Source organism: Notechis scutatus, chromosome 8 (assembly GCF_049901735.1).
Source record: "Notechis scutatus isolate UNSWTSFEM ecotype Mainland chromosome 8, rNotScu1.2, whole genome shotgun sequence".
Lineage (NCBI taxonomy): Eukaryota > Metazoa > Chordata > Lepidosauria > Squamata > Elapidae > Notechis > Notechis scutatus.
Window position 1 is genome coordinate 23,632,725 of NC_142016.1, and position 21,411 is coordinate 23,654,135.

General features: G+C 43.2%; 2 protein-coding genes across 4 annotated transcripts; one reads left to right on the plus strand and one right to left on the minus strand.

Annotated features, from left to right (window-relative positions):
• Positions 1–792: 792 nt before the first annotated feature.
• Positions 793–13,180, minus strand: CXCR3 (C-X-C motif chemokine receptor 3). Its single transcript, XM_026688786.2, has 2 exons — positions 12,314–13,180; positions 793–3,617 (listed from the first exon to the last, which is right to left on the minus strand). The coding sequence occupies exons 1-2, from the start codon at positions 12,314–12,316 to the stop codon at positions 2,535–2,537; spliced, it is 1,086 nt and encodes a 361-aa protein (XP_026544571.1). The 5' UTR covers positions 12,317–13,180; the 3' UTR covers positions 793–2,534.
• Positions 13,181–18,033: 4,853 nt separating this feature from the next.
• BLOC1S3 (biogenesis of lysosomal organelles complex 1 subunit 3) lies at positions 18,034–21,328 on the plus strand. Of its 3 annotated transcripts, none has more exons than XM_087971145.1 (2): positions 18,034–18,380; positions 20,284–21,328. In XM_087971145.1, the coding sequence occupies exon 2, from the start codon at positions 20,294–20,296 to the stop codon at positions 20,870–20,872; it is 579 nt and encodes a 192-aa protein (XP_087827271.1). In that variant the 5' UTR covers positions 18,034–18,380; positions 20,284–20,293; the 3' UTR covers positions 20,873–21,328. The 3 variants fall into 3 exon arrangements, with proteins under 3 accessions (XP_087827271.1, XP_087827269.1, XP_087827272.1); XM_087971143.1 differs by having other exon boundaries at positions 18,238–18,380; positions 20,192–21,328; XM_087971146.1 differs by lacking the exon at positions 18,034–18,380 and adding an exon at positions 19,143–19,273.
• The last annotated feature ends 83 nt before the right edge of the window (positions 21,329–21,411 follow it).

The following is a 21,411-nucleotide window of genomic DNA, read 5'->3' on the forward strand; positions in this document are numbered from 1 at the left end:
TCCACAAATCACAAAGGAGGCACAGTTGCCCAGCCCTGATCATGCTGTGATATCTATTCCATGGCAAATATTGGCTGCACATCAGCGGTGCAATTTGGGTTTTTTCCCCCTCTCCTTGTGCTAAAAGGGCTGTTTGCAGAAGGGTCAAAAAAAGCAAAAATGGCTGCGGTGATAGTGTGATCCAACCTCCCACCCAACAAACACAATGTTTTAGGTGCATTGTGTTCGACTTTTGGAGATGCCCTGAATGGCAACAATATGCAAGTGGTTTGTTGTTGTTTTCTGAGATAGTCTTTTCTACTTTTTAGCTAGATTACTTTGCTTAATTTCTCTGAGATTCATCAAGGACTGCTAAGATGTTGCCTTTTGCTGCAATTAAGGTAAAATCCTCTTGGGAGGAGGAGGAGGAGGACAAAAGGGAAGGAGAAGAGGAAGGAAAGGAGAGAAGGACAAAGTGAAGGAGGAGGGAGGAAGAGAAAGAGAAGGAGAAAAGGGAAGGGGTATAAGGGGAGGAGGAGGAGGACAAAAGGGAAGGAGAAGGGAAGGAGAGAAGGACAAAGTGGAGAAGGAGGAGGGAGGAGGAGAAAGAGAAGGAGAAAAGGGAAGGGGTAGAAAGAGGAGGAGGAGGAGGAGGAGGAGGAGGAGGAGGAGGAGGAGGAGGAGGAGGAGGAGGAGGAGGAGGAGGAGACTAGCAAAAAGTAATATAATAAAATAAAGAATGCAAAGATTCCAAATATTGAAAAACAATGAAAACACCAGACCAGAACATTTAGTTAAAAACACTCTCACTGCTGCATTTATATATTTTTAATATTAGAATATTGAATACATTCAAAAAAGCCAAGGTCCTTTTTCTCTCCAATGATGGACCTCCAGAAGAACCAACCGAAAACGAAGAGATGACTTTTTCCTCTCGTTTGTCCTTATCTATCCGACTCAAAAGACTTTCTCAGCACGATTCTCGTTTGATCAGATTTACACAGACCACGTAATCTTCGGCTACACACATTTCAGAAGTGCAGAGTCAAGGTTTACGATCAGGCAACAAGGACACAAGCCAATGCAAAATAACAGCAGATACAATGAAGACTTCAAGAACTCAAGAGGTTTTTGGCACGAGCCCTGAAATCTTTTGGTTTTCGACCTTCAAAGTTTTCGGCCCCAATCTTCAACGTCAGAAAGCTCTTCTTGAGCAGAGGAAGAAACTGAAAACATGAACAGGTAACCTCAAAACCATATTTGGCAACCCGTTTCTTGACTCTGAGGTGGAAGCAATTTGGTTCAAAAATGATTGCCAGGTCTCACCTACCCAGTTTCCCCGAAAATGCGACCTACCCTGAAAGTAAGTCCTAGCTTGATTTTTACACATGCTCCCAATATAAGCCCTACCCCCCAAATAAGCCCTAATTAAGATCCCACCCACTCCAGAGTGCACAGGTAAAAATTAAGCTAGGGTGGAGATGGAGGGGTAGAGCCGCCCTACTACTTATCTTTGGACAGTTGTAGCCAGGCCTTGTGCATCCCATCATCTGCCTTGCCGGCCCATTTCTTCTGCAGCCAGCAAGGCTGGCAAGGATTTCCCGAAGGCCTCTGCAGCTGATAAGAAAGTTCCAGATCGATCCAGAGCTCTGTTATTGGCTGCAGAGGCCTTCAGGAAAGCTTTGCCAGCCGCAGAAGAAGATGTTCCTGAAGGCCTCTGACAGCAAAAAGCAGACCAGGGACGATGCGCACAAGTGAGATTAGTCAGTGGATGACATCGCCCGAAAATAGGACCTGGTGCTTTTTTTGGTGGCAAAAAAAAAAATAAGACAGGGTCTTATTTTGGGGGAAACATGATATCTGAAGAACATTTTGTTCAGGACTGTGAAAGTTTGAATGAAACCTGATCCATAGAGGGAATTTTGACGCTCGATCTTAACGCTATATACACAGGTAGTCCTCAACTTAACAGAATAGCAGAGAGTTGGAAGGGACCTTGAGGGTCTTCTAGTCCAACCCTCTGCTCAAGAAGGAAACCTGATACTATTTCAAACAAATGGCTGTCCAGCCTCTTCTTTAAAAGCTCCAGTGTATGGCCGCTGTTGAGATCAGAATTTCCATCGCTAAGCAAGGTGATTATTAAGTGAATCGCGCCTGATTTTTCCATCTTTTTTGCTCTGGTTGTTAAGTGAATCATTGCTGTTAAGTGGATCGTGTTGTTGTTAAGCAAATCCAGCTTCCCCCACATTGACTTGGCATTTTGGAAACCAACTGGGAAGGTCACAAACGGTGATCATATGACATGCCAGTTGCCAAGAGCCCGAATTTTAATCACACAACTGTCGGGATGGTGCAACAGTCTTTAACTATGAGGACCAGTCCTAAGTCACTTTTTTTTTCCAGCGCTGTTGTAACTTCGAATGGGTCCCCCAAACAAATACTTGTTAAGTCGAGGACTAGCGTGTACCAACGGAGTGCCAGTTTCCCTCCGCTGGCAGAGGAGCCAAGAGGAGAATTCTGGGATAGCAATGGCGCTCTTATGGCCACAGAATATTCTACAAGATGTTATTTGAGCAGTCTGTGCTTTCGGACCAACTGGAATCTCTCGATTGACCGGACACTCTGAAATGCCTGTTCCAGAAGTTCTGATTGATGCAACCAAGTCGCTTCAGCACCATCAGGAGCTTGTTCCGGAACTTGAGCCCGACGAAGGCATAGAGCAATGGGTTGAGGCAACAATGAAAGAAACCCAAACTGGTGGTGACGATGTCAGCGATGTCCAGATTATCCTCCCACTGGCAATCCTTCTCCAGGAGTTGCAGCTGGAGCAATGTGTTGATGAACTGCACCAGGTGGTAGGGCGACCAGCACAGGAAGAAGGCTACCACCACGGCCAAGATCACCTTGAGGGCCCTGTGTTTTCGGAAGCCCTTGGAGTGCAGGAGGGTGAGGATGATGTGGAAGTAGCAGTAGATCATGGCCACCAGAGGGAGCAAGAAAGCCACCACTTGGTTGATGATGATGAGGGCGATTTTCCACATCTTGGTACTGTGCTGAGGGAAGACGAGACCACAGGAAGTGACATTGAGGCGACTGTCAAACTCAGCGGTCAGGTACACGAAGTCGGGCACCGTCATCAGGAAGCAGACAAACCAAACCAACAAGGTGGTGTAGATGATGAAACGCTTGTTCCTGTTGTACATCCGGATGACGTAGACGATGGAGAGGTACCGCTCGAAACTGATGCATATGAGGAAGAGGGCGCTGGCGTAGAAGTTGATCTTCAGCATGCTGCCGACGACCTTGCAGGGAAAGTCCTTGAAGACCCAACCACGAATGGCCTGGATAGCCCAGAAGGGGAGCGTGACTACCAGGAGAATGTCCGCGATGGCCAGGTTGAAGACGAAGATGTCGGTCCCGAGTAAGGGGGCTCGGTCCAGGAGCAAGACGGCGATGACCATCAGGTTGCCTCCGAGACCCAGGAGAAAAATTAGGTAGTAGAATGGAGGCAGAAACCACCTGGAAAACTCCTGGTAGGGGATCAAATCGCATGGCTGGGTCAAGCAACAGTCGAAGGAATAGCTCTCATTGTAGTCGTCTGTGACCGCTCCACTGTAGGACATGATGTGATCTTCATCCTGAAAGAAGGAGGAAATATGGCAGAGGATTATTTTATTTCATTGTTTAATGTTATGGTATATTTTAACTACTTTTGGTTGCTATCTGGGGCTCAGAACACCTGTGACCGGGATACATGCAGTCTGTGACTTACAACGACGATGGAGCCTAAAATTTGGAAGGATTCAAAAGATGATTACAGCGGGCGTGGTGGCTCAGCGGCTAAGACGCTGAGCTTGTCGATCAGAAAGGTCAGCAGCTCGGCGGTTCGAATCCCTAGCGCCGTGTAATGGAGTGAGCTCCCGTTATTTGTCCCAGCAGCTTCTGCCAACCTAGCAGTTCGAAAGCATGTAGAAAATGCAAGTAGAAAAATAGTGACCACCTTTGGTGGGAAGGTAACAGTGTTCTGTGCGCCTTCGGAGGTGTTTAGTCATGCTCCGAAGTCATACTTTATACTTTATAACGGAGTCATACTTTATAACGGAGATGAGTACCACCCCCTAGAGCCAGAAACGACTAGCACATATGTGCGAGGGGAACCTTTACCTTTAAAAGGTGACAGGGTTGAATTTCAACTAGAGTAGTGAATCTCAAACTTGGCCTGTTTAAAATGTGAGGACTTCAAGTCCCAGAATTCCCCCAGCCAGCATCGGTGGACTTCAGCTCCATTCGTATTATAGAGTTATACTATTAGTATAAATATGTCCATTAATGGTTTGATGTAATCGGAACCTTTTTCAAACATAGCCCCTTTAAGATATGTGCTCAACTCCCACAATTCCTCAGTTAGCAAACATGGACTTCAACTCCCACAATTCCCTAGCAAGCATTTGTGGAGTTTAACTTCATTAGTATAATGGATTTATGATCTTAGTATAACTACATCCATTAATATAATGGATTAGTATAAATATTCTTAATTTGTTAGCATAAGAATCTTAATCTACCCCTGTGTTTCTCAAATTTGGGGCCCTTAAGATGTGTGGACTCCCAGAATTTCCCAGCCAAAAGACTAAGATGTGTGGACTTCAATTCCCAGAATTCCCCATCCAGCATGGCTGGCTGAGGAATTCTGGGACTTGTAGTCCAAACATCTTAAATGTTGCCAAGTTTGAGAAACGCCATCACTGAAGACTACCACCTCATGGTGCAAACCAGGATTGTGTGCTTTGAACACCAGTTTGGGGAGAAAGTGCCCACATCTCTTCCCCTTTGCTGCCCTCTCCACACAACCAAACCGCAGACAAAAACTTAGTTAGGGTGTCCATGCGACAAATACTTTGTTGATGTGCAGATTCATTCCCCCAATATGGCATGCTGTCAAGAGAAATTTCCAACTGAGGTTTGGAGAGCATCGGTGATGAAACTCTCAAATCTTTGAAGAAAGCCACAATGCTTTTGCTCGAAAAGAAGCCGCAAAAAGCAACTCGAAAGGCACCTGCCAGCCATGAATGGAGAGAAAAACACAATTCCCCTGAGCCTTGTCTCAATTGCGCAGACAGTTTCTATTCCTGAAAGGAGCATTTGACTTTTAATTTCTCAATTTCTTAGCAGAAGATACTTGGGGTTTTTTGTTTTTTTTTGCTGAAGGACAGGAGCTTTAGCATCAGGGTACATCGTGACGTGAGGTAATTTGATTCCCCTCACATTTAGAAAAGGAGACATTTAAGGTTTGTTGGCCTTTCCAATTTTTGCAAGGAAATTGCGGGGTGACACGCAAACTGTATGCATCTTCGAGTAACCGTGTAGACAGAGCCAAAACAAATCTTTGCTTTGTGAAACAGATTTTAGGTTGGAAGCAGTACTCCTCAACCTGAGCAACTTTAAGATGTGTAGACTTTATTTCTTTCTTTCTTTGTTTATTTATTTATTTGGTTTGTCAATTGCTTACAAGATAATAGGTATAAGTAAAAACATAGTTATGACTACATGGATACATATAAGAAAAATTTAAAAAAAATAAAAGAAACAATAGGACAAGGATGGTAGGCACGTTGGTACGCTTATGCACGCCCAGAATTCTCCAGCCAATGTGAATGGGCTGGTGTGAAGACTCTTCTTTGAGACCACACTTCACTTCTAGGAATTATATGGATACTAGCTGGATACCCGTGCTTTGCGACAAAACTTTGTGGTCGGGCTATACAGGGGAAATTTGGTTCACAATCCGGTGGCTCAGTGGTGGCCGGTGATTGAAACACATAAGGGAATATCGCTCTTGCCGCCTTGAGCCTGGAAGCAATTCCATCGGCGGAAGGCGTAGACATTTGGGTGAGGTACCAATGTTTAATGCTGTAAGGAGCCCCAGGCCGCTCCTGAGTGAAGGAGTGGAACGTCTGCCGGTTTGAACTGAGGTAACGGAATGTGAGGCAACTGGCAGTTGGAACAGATTTCTTTTCAGAGGGGGAGGGGAAGTACAACTCCTTAGCATCAGAGCGTGTTAATAATAATAATAATATAGGAAATACTAATGCTCTGATGGTCATTTCAAAAAATCCTTTCTTAGCAAGCACCTAGAAGCCAAGAGGAACATATGTGCCTAATTTCAAGTTTGTAGGCTTTACGGTTCTGGAGATTTTGTGATGATGCATGAGTGGTACTTGGCTTTTATAAATATAGATAGGAGTTTTTTTGATAGCCTCTTATCCAAGTAAAGCCACACAGCTGCTTAGCTTTCTCTACACGAATGGCCAAGGTTTTGCTGGATGTTCACCACTGCTCTGGTGATGAAAGAGCTGGCATATTGTATCTGGTTTGTGTGGGATCATGCAAATATCTCACATGAAGCTGTCTCTCACATGACTGAAGTTCTTTTTTTCATGTGTCAATATATAGACAAGGAGGGGACTTTTGGTCATATGGTGATGGCTGCCATCTTGACTTTTTGATTCAATACAGCTGGAAGAATTAAAATGAAATATTTTCTGGAATTCACATGTATCCATGGCTCCTCAGTGGCCTGCTACACCCCTGTTCTTATTCTGCCCCTGTGTGGACATCTCTGGGAGGAAGAGGAGGAGGAAAAGGAGAAGGAGGAGAAAGGAGGGAGGACAGTAGAGGAGGAGGAGGAGGAAAGGGAAGGAGAAGGGGAAGGAGGGAGGCAGAGGAAAAGAGAGGAGGAGGAGGAGGAGGAGGAGGAGGAGGAGGAGGAGGAGGAGAGGAGGAGGAGAAAAAAGGAGAAGAGGAAGAAGGGAGGGCAGTAGATGAGGAGGAGGAGGAGGAGGAGGAGGAGGAGACGGAGATGACAGTGGTCACCATTTCAAAGTTCATTTCTAAACTTCACTACTACTTCTGGAAAAGGTCGACAGGTTTGTTTTTTAGTTTTTTAAGTTATCACTTTACACCAAACCTGTGAAACAGGGGTTTTTTTGTGTTATGAAGACTGGAGATGAGACTGGAGATTGGAAGACACTTTTCTGAGAAGTTGAAGATGGTGCTAGATATTTTTTGCGCTATCCGGTAGTTGTCTAGCTACGAGGGAAAATTCCTGGATTCCCAGACATTTACATGTTATGCACAGAATTTCTGCCTTTCTCGTTCGGCTACGATGCTCTTCTCTTACATTCCACACTGGTGCTCATTTTATTTGGACAATTTGAAATGCATTTTTGAGCGTCATCCATGTCTGGAAATCATAAATGCATCTATTGGCAAAAACCCTCGCAATGACTAAAACTCCGGAAGAGTACCTATATGAATCCACACTCCCTTTTAAGGAGCTTTATCTTTTGTTTATCTTGCTCTTTTTATTTAATCTTCCTTTTTTTAAAAAAGATATCTTCCCCTCCCCCGTCCCTCCACTTTTCTTCCAATGGAATTCCCTTTTGAAATAGTCTTTTAATATTATTTTTTATTACAGTGAGGTACCAGGAGAGCCATGGGTTAAGGCAGTTTGAATGCCATTGGATTTTACAAACAGAACAAAACAATTTTTACGAACGAAACAACTAATATGATAAAACTAACCCCAACTTCATATATTTCTAGACTAAGAATGGGTGGGTTTCCTAACACAGAATAATCTCTCTTCATCACATAATCGATCTGTCAATATATGCTGCTATTCAGAAGGTAAATAGATTCACGAGTTTCTGGCTGGGAAAATGTAGAAGTTTGATTTCCAAAATCCAATCCAACAGCCAGATTTATTTTAGAGATTGAATTAATTAGGTCTTCTCCAGGAATGCTCACTCATGGGGAAAATTACTGGCTCTACATGCATAGCATCTGAGGTGCAAAACCCCATTGGGATTAGGGATAAATTAATTTAGTTTTGAGTCTCTAACTCTGTATTTTCAAGGCAAGATTGAACTGAAATCTAGCATTCTGTAGGCATAATTCTCGATATTTTTAATTGCACACCATAGTTCTCTATATTTTTAATTTCACACAGTTGCTCTATGCGTGGGGTGCCAGGTTTTTAAATCTGATAATAAAATATTTTGTATTAAAATTTACCAGAATTTTAAACATGGAAGACAGCTACCTGCAAAATACCTCTGTTTATTTGAAAATATACGAACATGCATTCTGTTAGGGAAGAGTGTGGCCACTCGGTAAAACTGCCTTCCTTTCCAAGAACAGTGCCTTTAGAGAAATATGCACCAAAATTGCTTGCAAACTTTAGTGTACCGTGTTTTTGTTTTCAAATAGCTTTAACTACAATTAATCTAGAACTTGCTGGTATGAATCAGAAAATGCTGACAGCTCCAATCCTTCCCACATCACACTCTCTACTTACCCCTACAGGTAAAATAAAGGATGCAAAATATATGCAAGAAGTCCTTTACTTACATTTAGTTCATTTAGTGACTGTTCAAAATGATAAAGGCACTGAAAAAAGCGACTTATGACCGTTTTTCACACTTACGACCATTGCAGCACATGATCCAAATTCAGGCAATTGGCAATTGACTTTATGTATTTATGACGGTTGCAGTGTCTCAGGGTTATTGTGATCAACCTTCGGACAAGCAAAGTTAATGGGGAAGCCAGATTCACTTTTACAACCATGTCGTAACAATTGCTGTGATTCACTTAACAACAGTGGCAAGAAAGTTTATAAACTGAGACAAAATTTCACTTAACATCTATCTCGCTTAGCGACATAAACCTTGGGCTCAATTGTGATCGTAATTCGAGGACTACCTCTATGTATTTTAAACTAAGGACATTTTGGACACAGCTGTGTTCATCCACGGCATCCAAAAATCAAAAGCAGTCAGGTAGAAATCTTAACTGTTCGGTTAAAAAAAAGGATAAAAGCATCAACTTTTACAAACTGCAGCTCAATGCATAGCGTGGTTAGAAACAATAACAAAAATATGTTAATTTATATTACTTTAGTGTGGTTAGAAACAGAAAAATGTTTATTACACTGTTACGCTGCAAAAAAAACACCAAAATTTAACCAAAGTCAGATAGTATCTTTCTTGCTGACTAGAGAGTAGAGTAGAGTAGAAATAAAACAAGAATAGAATGGAATAGAATAGAATATTCTAATAGAATAGAATAAGAATGAAACAAGAATAGAGTAGAGTAGAGTAGAGTAGAGTAGAGTAGAGTAGAAATAAAACAATAATAGAATGGAATAGAATAGAATATTCTAATAGAATAGAATAAGAATGAAACAAGAATAGAGTAGAGTAGAGTAGAGTAGAGTAGAGTAGAAATAAAACAATAATAGAATGGAATGGAATAGAATATTCTAATAGAATAGAATAAGAATGAAACAAGAATAGAGTAGAGTAGAGTAGAGTAGAGTAGAGTAGAAATAAAACAAGAATAGAATGGAATAGAACAGAATAAGAATGAAACAAGAATAGAATAGAATAGAATAGAATAGAATAGAATAGAATAGAATAGAATAGAAATAAAGCAAGAATACAATAGAGTAACTTTATTGTCACTTTAATGTACCCTAATCGGCATACATTAAAATGAAATTTCATTGCACACAGCTCTCAAAGACTAACACATTTACATCAACTTCTGTGAGAGGAGCTGGTTTTATTAGTGATAACAAGCAACTCCTCAAAGTTGTTTGTGTTTTAGTAAAATGTATTTGTCAACAGAAAAAGTCTGCCGTGTCGCAACCTTCCTGAGGAATTGCAGATGGCCCATCATTTTCAAAGCAGCTCTAATCTTTAAGCAAAACCAAGTCACCTTAACATTTCAAGAAAGAAGATAGGTCAGAGAGAGGGATCTTGTTATCTGGACTTTTCTACGGGAAGAAGGCTTTATGGATATAAAGATAAACTCTGCCATTTCTCCCTGAAACCCAATCATAGATAATTATGGCTTCAAAAAAAAAAACAAAAAACCCAAATCTGCCTGCTTATATATACTCAGATTTTTTTTAAAAAAAAGAAAGAATTTTTATGCCTGCAAATTATTATCTTGGCAGCTTTTGATGGATCCGATTTTGATTCTCTTTTGAAAAAAAGAAAAAGGGAGACAAAGATAAAAATTCCAGAGGAGCAATTGAAGAAGATTAGATTTAATCTCTTTGTACGGGATTTCTCAATCTCAGCAGTTTTAAGATGTGTAAATGACTTCAACTCCCAGAATTCCCCAGCCGGCTTGTTTGGGCAACCCTGATGCAATCTAAAACATGAGATTAGCCAGCAGTCTGATAATATTTTTTTCTACTATCCTCTTTCTTTATCTATGGGTGCGTTGGGATGATGCAATTTTGCACTCTCTCTGCCCCATAAATCTTGCAAGTATTCACATTGCTTGTTTTTTCCCCAACTTTGGCTGCTTTTAAAATATGTGGACTTCAACGCCCAGAATTCCCCAGCCAGCCTGCCATTTTATCCCTCACCCCACCCCAGAGTCACTCAAAAGAAAAAAGAAAAAAAAAAGAATGGGCAGCCTACAGATTTAATAAATAAAGTACAAATATCTGGGGCTGAGCTCCATTTTGCTTAGAGTGTTCGAAGTGAGCCTTGATGATCATTTGGAGAATACAATCCTGATCAAGATTGCTCTTCTCAATCTAAAATTCTCTATGATCGTAAATGCTATAGCTGTTGGTTTTTTTCCCCCAATCATTAATACAGTTTTAGCTATTTAGTTCTTTTAGCTTTGGTTGTATGTTGCCCAGAGTCACTGGTTTTGTGAAATGGGTGCCTGTAGTATATACATTGGACAAATAAATAAATACAGCATTCCCTTCTGCATTTTCTCGCAGGAAGTCTCTGATTTTGTCAAAATGTATATCCTGAGTTCTTCTGGTTTTTATCCCCCCTCCCTCCCACCCGGGAGCGGGCATTGGAATTTCATTTTAATGTCCCCATTGTGTATGCAGCACTCCCCTTTTTTAGGGCCCTGTAATTCCTTAATTCAGGCTAGAGTTGGGGTGACTGGATTATGGAGCTGAGCGTTTACTGGCCAGATGTCCTTCCTGACACCTATGTGGAGTTTGCAGCAGATATTTTCCCTTTGCGCCCTAGGAGAGAGAAAAACGTGTGCTGCTACCTAGGATAGAAGTCTCGGCCTTCCGAGCGACAGGCAAGTGCCTTCACCGTTGTGTGTACAGAAAAATGACAATAAAGTTTACCTCATCTTATCTTATTACTGGGAGCGATGACAATAGAGTTTCTGGTTTGCTGTGCTTCAAAGGGTGGGAAAGTTAAATGAAAAAAGGAAGAAAATGCTAAGTAAGCTTATTGAACAGGCTAAAAGCTTTACCCCAGAGATCTTCAAAGAAAAGGAAAAAATATATAGTATCAGTCTCCAACATAATTCCTACGCTGCAGAATTCTTATTATACATATTTCATTACTCGAATATTTTCTTCTGCATTATCCCTTCCATTAGTATTGTATTCTGTGCTTAGGACGCTCCCGAATAACAGAGTCGGAAGGTGCCTTTGGAGGTCTTCTAGTCTAACCCCCTGCTCAGGCAGGATAACCTATAGGCACATACCATTTCAGACAAGCGACTGTCCAATCTTTTCTTGAAGACCTCCAGTGATGGAGCAGCCACAATATCTGGTGGCAAGTCGTTCCAATAATTAATTGTTCTCACTGTCAGGAAATGTTTCCTTAGTTTTAAGTTGCTTCTCTCCTTGATCAGTTTCCATCTGTTGCTCCTTTCATAAATACATAACAATAATAGTCCAAGTGTGACCTGCCACTACAATTTGGAGATAATGAGTCTTAAAAATCTAAGACTAATCTACACTGGATTTATCTCTAAAGATACAGGAAACATTTCACACAAATCTGTGACTACTTTTCTCAATATGTTTTCATTGGTTGATTAAGCAAATTTATACACTCATAAAGTAAAACTAAATGTATAGTTGGTTATAAATGAACAGATTATAGTTTGTTTAAATTACAACTAAATTTAATCTTCCTTAGAACTAGTTACACCTACTTTTATCGGATGATACAACAGCTCAAAAGAAAATAATTTCAGGCAAAGTATTTATCATTCCCTTAACAGAACAGAATTCTTTAGAATATTTAAAATATTTAGAATATTCAGGCAATTGTTATATATTTTTTTGCAACGGAAGGTATTCAGATTTTTTTTTCATCAACTGTAGATCCGTAAGCCCCTTTCCCCATCACAGCTCACAATACTGGATCCCCCTCTAATCCCCCAACATCTATATACAGTCATTTCTTTTACAAGCACATTTTAAAATTGCTTCTCGCAACCCAAAACTTCTCCAAATATTGACCACAGTATCTTAACTCACCATGAATGAAGAAGATGCTCTGAAAACAGTCAAAAGAAAGAAGAAGATCTGAACAGGAAGTCAAACAGGTGGGCTGATTTTATCTCAGCAGAAGAAACTTCCGACTGGCAGGTTTGGGGTAGCACGACATGGTTTCAATATTAAAGATCACTCAGGCCAATGGTATTAGTGGCCCCACAAAATTGGGGGGGGGGAGGCCCAATTCCTCTATGATGACCCTGATGAACCTCAGCCTTGTAAATTCCTGCATTTGTCAGGAGTTCCAAACGGGAAGCAGAAGAAAACTCTCAAAACAGGTGGAACATACTTTTACTCATGGTACATCCTTCCCGAAACCCAGTTCTGGCCCGTGTTGCGTTATTTTCCAATATCTATCTGAGATGCGTCCTCCATTGAAGATACAAGGACAATAATGTCATGGTTTTTCCCACCCACCCCCTTCCTCCGTGCCAAATTTCTTGGGTCTGACCACCAGATTCGAGCAGAAAGACCATTTAAAGTGGCCGACACCAGGAAGGAAATTAGTTATGTCTTCTTCTTCTCCAATTCCTCATTCATCCACAAGGTTCTCCTTTGGAGTGGCCCCTCAGCCTTTCTCACCACCAACTTTGGGGAAACTCCAGCCAAAGGCCCCTTTGTTCCTGGCTAGAGATTCAGGCGAGTCATCCTTGTGTCAAATAGTCAAACAGTCTCCAGCCAGCTTTGGACTGTCCAACTCTCCAAGAAGACCTAGAATAAGGAGACGGGAAAGAACCACTCGCCCACATGACCTGTCCTTCAGCAGCTGTGAGAACCTAAGAATTTTCTTTCGAGAAACCCCACCATTTACCATCAACAGGCCTCAGGCAGAATCCATGAGGTAAAAACAAGAGAGAAACTTCAAATTCTCACTTTGCGTAGTTGGTTCTCAGAATGTCATAGTGGAACTGCTCCTACCCCTTAAGGCCGGGGTGTGAAACTATGGCACCTTTGTGACTTGTGGACTACAGTTCAGCTATGCTGGCTCAGGAATTCTGGGAGGAGGAGGAAGAAGAGAAGAAGAAGAAGAAGAAGAAGAAGAAGAAGAAGAAGAAGAAGAAGAAGAAGAAGAGAAGAAGAAGAAGAAGAAGAAGAAGAAGAAGAAGAAGAGAAGAGAAGAAGAAGAAAAGAAGAAGAAGAAGAAGAAGAAGAAGAAGAAGAAGAGAAGAGAAGAGAGGAGGAGAGGAGGGGAGGAGGGAGAGGAGGAAGGGGAGGAGGAGGAGAAGGAGAAGGAGAAGGAAGAGGAGGAGAAGAAGAAGAGGAGAGGAGGAGGAGGGGAGGAGAGAGGAGGAGAAGGAAGAGAAGAAGAGAAGAAGAAGAAGAAGAAGAAGAAGAAGAAGAGAAGAAGAAGAAGAAGAAGAAGAAGAAGAAGAAGAAGAAGAAGAAGAAGAAGAAGAAGAAGAAGAAGAAGAAGAAGAGAGAAGAGGAGAAGGAGGGGAAGAGGAGGAGGAGGAGGAGGGGGAGGAGGAGGGGAAGAGGAAGAAGAAGAAGAAGAAGAAGAAGAAGAGAAGAAGAAAGAAAGAAGAAGAAGAAGAAGAAGAAGAAGAAGAAGAAGAAGAAGAAGAAGAAGAAGAAGAAGAAGAACTTTATTGTCATTGTACAAGTACAACGAAACTGTGGATGCACCCCAGCAACTGTTCACAATACAATAAAACCAGAGCACTTAAAAATGAAGATAAGAAAAATAGAGTACCCACATCTCCATTTGCAATTAGAGAGTACAACAGCTACGAATATACACAAAATATACATCCAACACTGACTATGATGCTTTGCCGAGGATAATACACAAGAGATGGATTGTACTGTAATATGTTATTATACATCTGAATGAGGTATTGAGGTTTCACATCTTTGGTCACGGGTTGTAATGTTACCACAGTTGCATATTCCTGCCTTAAGACGAATGTTCAGGCAACATGAGGGGGTTATGAGCTTTTTAAAAAAAATTGGTGTGTCAGATGTCACCTACATTCAGCCACAACCACAACATTGGAGTAGTGTAGTTTATATGGGGCTGCCTTTGAAGACCAATAAGATACGAGTGTGAGTCCAAAGTGCAGAATAACAGATTAACAGAGTTGGAAGGGACTTTGTAGGTCATCTAGTCCAACCCCCGCCCCCCAGCCCAAGCAGGAGACCCTACACCATTTCTGACACATGGCAGTCCAGTCTCTTCTTGAAAGCCTCCAGGGATGAAGCTCCCACAACTTCTGTTCCATTGGTTGATTATTCTCACTGTCAGAAAGTTTCTCTTTATTTCCAGGTTAAATCTCTCCTTGTTCAGTTTCCATCCATTATTCCTTGTCTGGCCTTCGGGTGCCTTGGAAAACAGCTTGACCCCCCTCCTCTCTATGACAGCCCCTCAAATATTGGAAAGCTGCTATCCTGTCTCCCCTGGTCCTTCTCTTCACTAGACTAGCCATGCCCAGTTCCTGCAACCGTTCTTCATATGTTTGAGCCTCCAGTTCCCTAATCATCCTGGTTGCTCTTCTCTGCACACTTTCTAGAGTTTCAACATCTTTTTTATATCATGGTGACCAATTGGATGCAAGGCATTATAAAATGGCCCACATGTTGGCGAATAGATGACACCACAGCAATATGACACCAGTGTGTTGGCTCTCTTGTTTTAGTTGTCAATAAATCTCTGGGTACATTACAATTTACCTTCATCTTCTCTGAATAGAGTAAATTTGGAAATAGAACAGAACAGAATTAGAAATAATAGAAATAGAAATAGGATTAGAATAGGATAGGATAGGATAGGATAGGATAGGATAGGATAGGATAGAATAGAATAGAATAGAATAGAATAGAATAGAATAGAATAGAATAGAATAGGAATGGTTAGAAGGGACCTTGGAGGTCTTCTAGTCCAACCCCTTGTTCAAGCAGGAGGCCCTCTACCATTTCAGACAAATGGTTGTCTAATCTCTTGTTAAAACCTCCAGTGATGGAGCATTCATATGGCCTCTGTGGTGCAGTGGTTAGAGTGCAGTATTGCAAGATACTTCTGCAGCCAGCTGCCTACAATTTGGCAGTTCAAATCCTACCAGGCTCAAGGTTGACACAGACTTCCATCCTTCCAAGGTGGGTAAAATGAGGACCCAAATTGTTGGGGGCAAGAGGCTGACTCTGTAAACCGCTTGGAGAGGGCTGGAAAGACCTATAAAGCAGTATATAAGTCTAAGTGCTAGTGCTATTCAAAACTTCTGTAGGCAAGTCAGTTTCACTGATTCGTTGTTTTAATTATCAGGAAATTTCTTCTTATATCTAAGTTGCTTCTCTCCTTGATTTTAGCTTCCATCCATTGCTTCTTGTCCTGCCTTCAGGTGCTTTGGAGTATAGATTGACCCCCTCCTCTTCTTTGTGGCAGCCCCCACAAAGTATTGGAAAACTGCTATCATGTCACCCCCTTATTTTCATTAACTACACATACCCAATTCCAGCAACCGTTCTTTATATGTTTTAACCTCCAGTCCCTTTATCATGCAAGATTGGGCTGAAAATTGACCTTTAGGACTATAAATTGAAAATGAAACAAGCACCTACGCAGGAAGGACAAAAGCCAGGAATTGCCTTAATTTGCAAACTACTGAAAAAAGGAACCAAGATGTTGAGTCAAAAAATAGTCATAAGAAACGGCGTCAGATGATAGACAGAAGGGGCCGGGTGCCTAATCCCTAATCCGGTGTTTCTCACCCTTGGCAACTTTTAAAGTATGTGGACTTCAACTCCCAGAATTCTACAGCCAGCGTGCATGAATTTCAATGCCCAGAACTCCCCAGCCAGCATCCTTGGACTTCAACTCCCAGGATTCCACAGCCAGCATTCTTGGACTTCAACTCCCAGGATTCCCTAGACAGCATCCTTGGACTTCAACTCCCAGGATTCCACAGCCAGCATTCTTGGACTTCAACACCCAGAACTCTCTAGCCAGCATTCTTGGACTTTAACTCCCAGGATTCCCTAGACAGCATGCGTGGACTTCAACACCCAGGATTCTCCTGCATGGCTGACTGGGGAATCCTGGGAGTTGAAGTCCACCCATTTTCATATCGTTGAGATGGAGAAATGCAGATATATACTGTGGGTGCATCGACTGTTTTGCTCTGTTTTCCGTGCCTTAGCACCTGTTGACGCCCTGCTAAGGCAGCTCGATTTCCGCCTGACCACTTCAGAGCAAATGCAGGAAGTGCAGCGTAGCACATGGCGGTTTCGTTTTCGCACCTTTTTTTTTTCCTACACCGCTTAAGGATAGCAGGTTTTTCATTCTTCCTTCTTCTCTTGCGGTTCCTGATTCGGCACCACACTCTTCACTAGCTGTGTAAACAGGGGGAAGCTGTGTGGTTAAAAGAGCCGGCAGGACGTGGCTTTGTGCGAGAAGTGCTCTCATCAACACTTCTTCTCCTTTCTAAAACCAGCATGAAAGATCTGGTCGCTGGGTATTGAAGAGATTTTTGCAATGGCCATCTTCATCCTTAAAGCAACCTTTAGCAGCCTTAAGGTGGGTGGACTTCAATTCCCAGAGTTCCCCAGCCAGGTGTTTTAAGCTGGGCGGACATCAGCTTTTAAGGTGAGGCCTGCTATGGATGCCACAGCCAGCAAGCATGGATCTCAATGCCCAGAACTCCCAAGACAGCATTCTTGGACTTCAACACCCAGAACTCCCCAGGCAGTGAAGTGCTGGCAGAAATGCCCATTTTCTCCAAATTTTGAGGATTTCTCCTTGTTGTTTTTTGTTTGTTTGTTTGTTTGTTTTAAAACTGGGGGCATTCATCCTCCAAGTGAAGGAAAGAAACTGTTCTGCCAATTGGTATCCACAGCTCACTCTTCAACAGATCTCAACTACTGTTTCAACAGATTTCAACTACTGTTACTGTAATTTTTAAGGTGGGTGGACTTCAAATCCCAGAATTCCGGGAGAGGCTCAGTCCACCTATCTTTAAGGACAACAGCTGGGAATTCTGGGAGTCGAAGTCCACCCATTTTAATAGACGCCAGCTGGGGAATTCTGGAGCTCCAAGTCCATCCGTCTTAAAACACAGACTGTGGAAATCTGGGAGTTGAAGTCCATCAGTTTGAAAACAAACAGGGAAATTATGGGAGTTGAGTCCACTTGTCTTAAAACACAGAGTGAGAAATTCTAGGAGTTGAAGTCCACCTGTCTTAAAACACTGAGGAATTCTGGGAATTGAAGTCCACCTGTTTTAAAAACACTGGGGAAGTCTGGGAGTTGAAGTCCACCTGTCTTAAAACACAGAGTGTGGAATTCTAGGAATTGAGTCCACCTGTCTTAAAAAACAGACTGGGGGAATTCTGGGAGTTGAACTCCACCTGTCTTAAAACACTGAGAAATTTTGGGAGTTGACGTCCATCTGTCTTAAAAACACTGGGGAATTCTGGGAGTTGAGTCCACCTGTCTTAAAACATAGACTGGGGAATTCTAGGACTTGAAATCCACCTGTCTGAAAACACTGAGAAATTTTGGGAGTTGACGTCCACCTATCTTAAAAACACTGGGGAATTCTGGGAGTTGAAGTCCACCCATCTTAACACACCCTAGCAGGGGCATTCTGGGAAAAAAAGCCTTTCCAGCTTCTTTCTCCCTGCAGACTCTTAGCTATTATGCATGCATGTATGTATGTATGTATGTATTTGCATTTGAAGTTTTGCATTGCAAACCCTGGAGCGCCTGCGCACTCGGAAAGGCTCAGCAGCCATGGGCTGTGGGGGGGAGGGATGAGCCTGTCCTCGGGCGTGGGGTGGGGTGGGGACGAAGACAAGACCCCAAACTTTCACGGGCCCAGAGAAGCTCCCCCAGCCAGGCGCACCCTTCGACGCATGCGCGCCTCTTTCCGTCTTCCTCCCCACCGGCTTTCTCCGCGAGCCAAGCCCGTTCCTTCTGCAGACGCATGCGCAGCAGAGATCTCTTCCCCGCGGGCGTAGATGAGTGAGTGGGTGAATGAGCGAGCGAGCCGTTCTACGGTCACGTGATCCGCCAGGTGACCCTCCAAGTGGAAGTCGCTGTTTCCTGGTCGGAAAGGTGAGTTCTCTGGATTGTTCGGCGGGTGAATAGTAACAGTAGCAATAATAATAGGAACAAGTAGCAGCTGGAGGCCTTTGCAACAATCCCAGCCGGCGATTGTGTCCAACTTTTTAAGACCACCCCCTCCTGGACTTCCACTTCCAGAATTCCCCCCAGCCAACTCCTTCCAATCCCCAGGGGATTCTGGGAGTTGAAGTCCAGGGGCCTTAAAAAGTTGCCAAGGCGGGGGCACCCCTGGCCTTAGACTCTTTTTTTTTTTGCACGCAGGAAATAGAACGGAATAGAATGACAGAGCCGGAAGGGACCTTGGAGGTCTTCTAGTCCAGCCCCCCCCCTCCCCCGCTTAGGCAGGGAAACCCTAGGCAGATGGTTATCCAATCCACTCCAGGCTTCCCTTTCCACGCCCTGCAGGGGAGGACAGGGAGAGAGGTGGAGGGGGCGGATGTGCAAGTGGGGCAAGCAGCTGCTTTCCCCCCAAGGTTTGCAGAGGATGGCAGAGCCCAGAATTCCCAGCCGCTGTTAGGAAGCTGGGTTCCCCTCCCATTTGCTGGCAAACAATCCACTGAGGCCCAATGGAAAACGGTCTCTGAGATTCAGGGTTGAAATGAGGGGTCCTTGGTTGTTTTCTTGTAGACGTCTCATGACCCAACTACAGAGTAACATCAGTGCTTGAAGAGAGTGGGGTTTATGGGGAGGGGGAGAGGGAGAAATGTGGGGTCCCTTGGTGCTCTGTGAGCTTGGTGGTTTCCTTACAGACGTTTCTTGACCCAACTAGGAAACATTATCAATGCTTGAAGGGAGTGGGGTTTGCTGAGTGGAGGAGGAGGAGGAAAAGAGGAGGACTGTGATGACCCAAAGGGGCGTGGCACAAAAGCAACAAAGTCACAAAAGTAGGTAAAGTCCCTTTAATTCCTCCAACTTGGCCTCCAATGTCCAGTTATCATCGGCTGGAGAAAAAACACTCCCAAGAACAGTTTTTAAAGGGAAGAAATTTAGTCCGAACCAAAAGTATATATAAATTATAAATAAAAACCAACACAAATCACGCTGCAGCAATTAACGAGACAGGGCAGGATTGCAGAACTCAAAAGATAATGAAACACATACGGTTGGGAGGACGCTAGAACCCAGATAGGACTTGGCAAACAAAGTTAATGCATGCTTTGCTTCCAGCAAGGTGCTGTGCGCAAACACCCTATTTAAATCCTGTTTCCCCAGCTGCAGCTAATGAAGGGAATCAGGGCCTTTTTCTCCCCCATAACCCACATTGCTCCCTTCTCCGCTCCTCCCTGCGTGCCCTAGGATGAAGAGGCGGTGGGCCTGGGTCTTCCTCTGAATGCCCAGCCAGACTGTGCCCTTCCCCAGTTTCCTCCACACTCCCACTCCCTGTCAGCTGTTCGACCTCCCCCTCGGAATCAGACTCCAACAGTGGCATGACAAGGACTGTGGGGTCCCTTGGTTCTCTCTAAGCGCAGGGGTTTGTTTGCAGATTTCGTGATCCGACCAGGTAATGTCACGTCACGTTAAGCCACACCCCAACAAAACTGTCTACGGGTAGTCCTCGATATATAACCGCAACTGAGCCTAACATTTCATATATATATATATATATGATGAGATTCTGCTGAAACGTTGCTACAACTTTAAAAGCACAACTATAATGACATGGGAAAATACCCAAACAAAGCTGAATACCATACATGTAAGTACCCGCGAAAACTTAAGAAAACATATATATATATATATATATATGATAATGATCTCAAGATCTCCAGGGATTAGGGAGGTGTACTTTAATTCCCTTGCAGGTGTATTCTACCTGTGGCTCGTATTCCGTAATCGAAAGATTCCTCCTTGAAGCCCTGCCATTCTCAAGCGTGCTTCCTTTCCTCTTTTCAAGGGATCCAGAAATGATCTCTCCAAGCTACAAAACCGTCATCCAGGGCGAAGCCTCCGAGACTGACTCAGAGGAAGAAATCAATTGCTCAGCATCCTCTCGGGCTGCCTTTGAAAAGCCTGCTGGACTTCAGGTCGCTGGGGAAGCCTCTGAAACAGACGAGGAAGACGAAGCCGGAATTCCCGCTGGACCGAAAGCCGAGGCGAAATGGATCACGCCAGATTTGCCTCCCCTGATCGTTTACAGGGATGAAGATTCGGAGTCTCCCACCGCTGTCGAAGAGAAGCCCGCCCTTCACATCAAACACCGGGGCCGATACAGCACCCTACTGCAGCAGAAGCTGGTGGAGAGTAACGCCCGCTTATACTACGACATCCACAACACCATCAAACAGGTTTACCAAACTGCCATCAAGGAGATTGGAGCCATTACTGGGCAGCTGAGCCATTCCCAAAATGGCATCATCAACGCTTCACACAACATACGGCTGGTTCTGGACGACCTACGGACCGTGGCAGAAAAAATAGACATTATTAACAGCTGCAGTTTGTTACCGGATATCCCGATAGAGATGCCTTCAGCGCACACCTAAGAGACGGACGGACACAGTTGTTCAAGGGGGTGAGGTTGGATGGGACCCCTGCTTGTAGAGCTCAGCCGAAAACTGAAATAGACTGAAACATTTATCCAGCGAAAAGAAATATTTTCTGCCTGTTTGATATACTTAAATCGCAGTAGGTCCTCTACAATCTGGCTCAAAAGTTAAGGCTGAACTGAACAAAATAAAATTGCTTTCACTGTTTTGGAGAGAAAGGGACAATGCCACTTCAAGAGATATATATTCTGCTGGCTGATGCTTCCCGTCATATCTTAAAGATGTAGACTTGATTGCACAGGGTTGGAAGCACTTCATGAGCATGTAAATGCAGCATCACTTGGGACTCTTGAAAATGTGTTCCAAAGATGCTAAATTGCCTTCATTGATACATGTAGCTTATTCATTTGGAAGGAATGTATGATTTGAGCAGGACTAAGAAAAATGAAATAATTACTGATTTAATTCATTGGGGGGGGGGTTTGAATCAAAGGAGCTGTGGTATGCTGTGATGACCCAGGGTGGGATACAAAATA

Coding starts and splice junctions, on each gene's coding strand:
- BLOC1S3 (XM_087971143.1), top strand. CDS start 18,300: ATGAGCGAGCGAGCCGTTCTACGGTCACGTGATCCGCCAGGTGACCCT. Junction 18,381..20,191: donor GCTGTTTCCTGGTCGGAAAG/GTGAGTTCTCTG, acceptor ATTCCCTTGCAG/GTGTATTCTACCTGTGGCTC.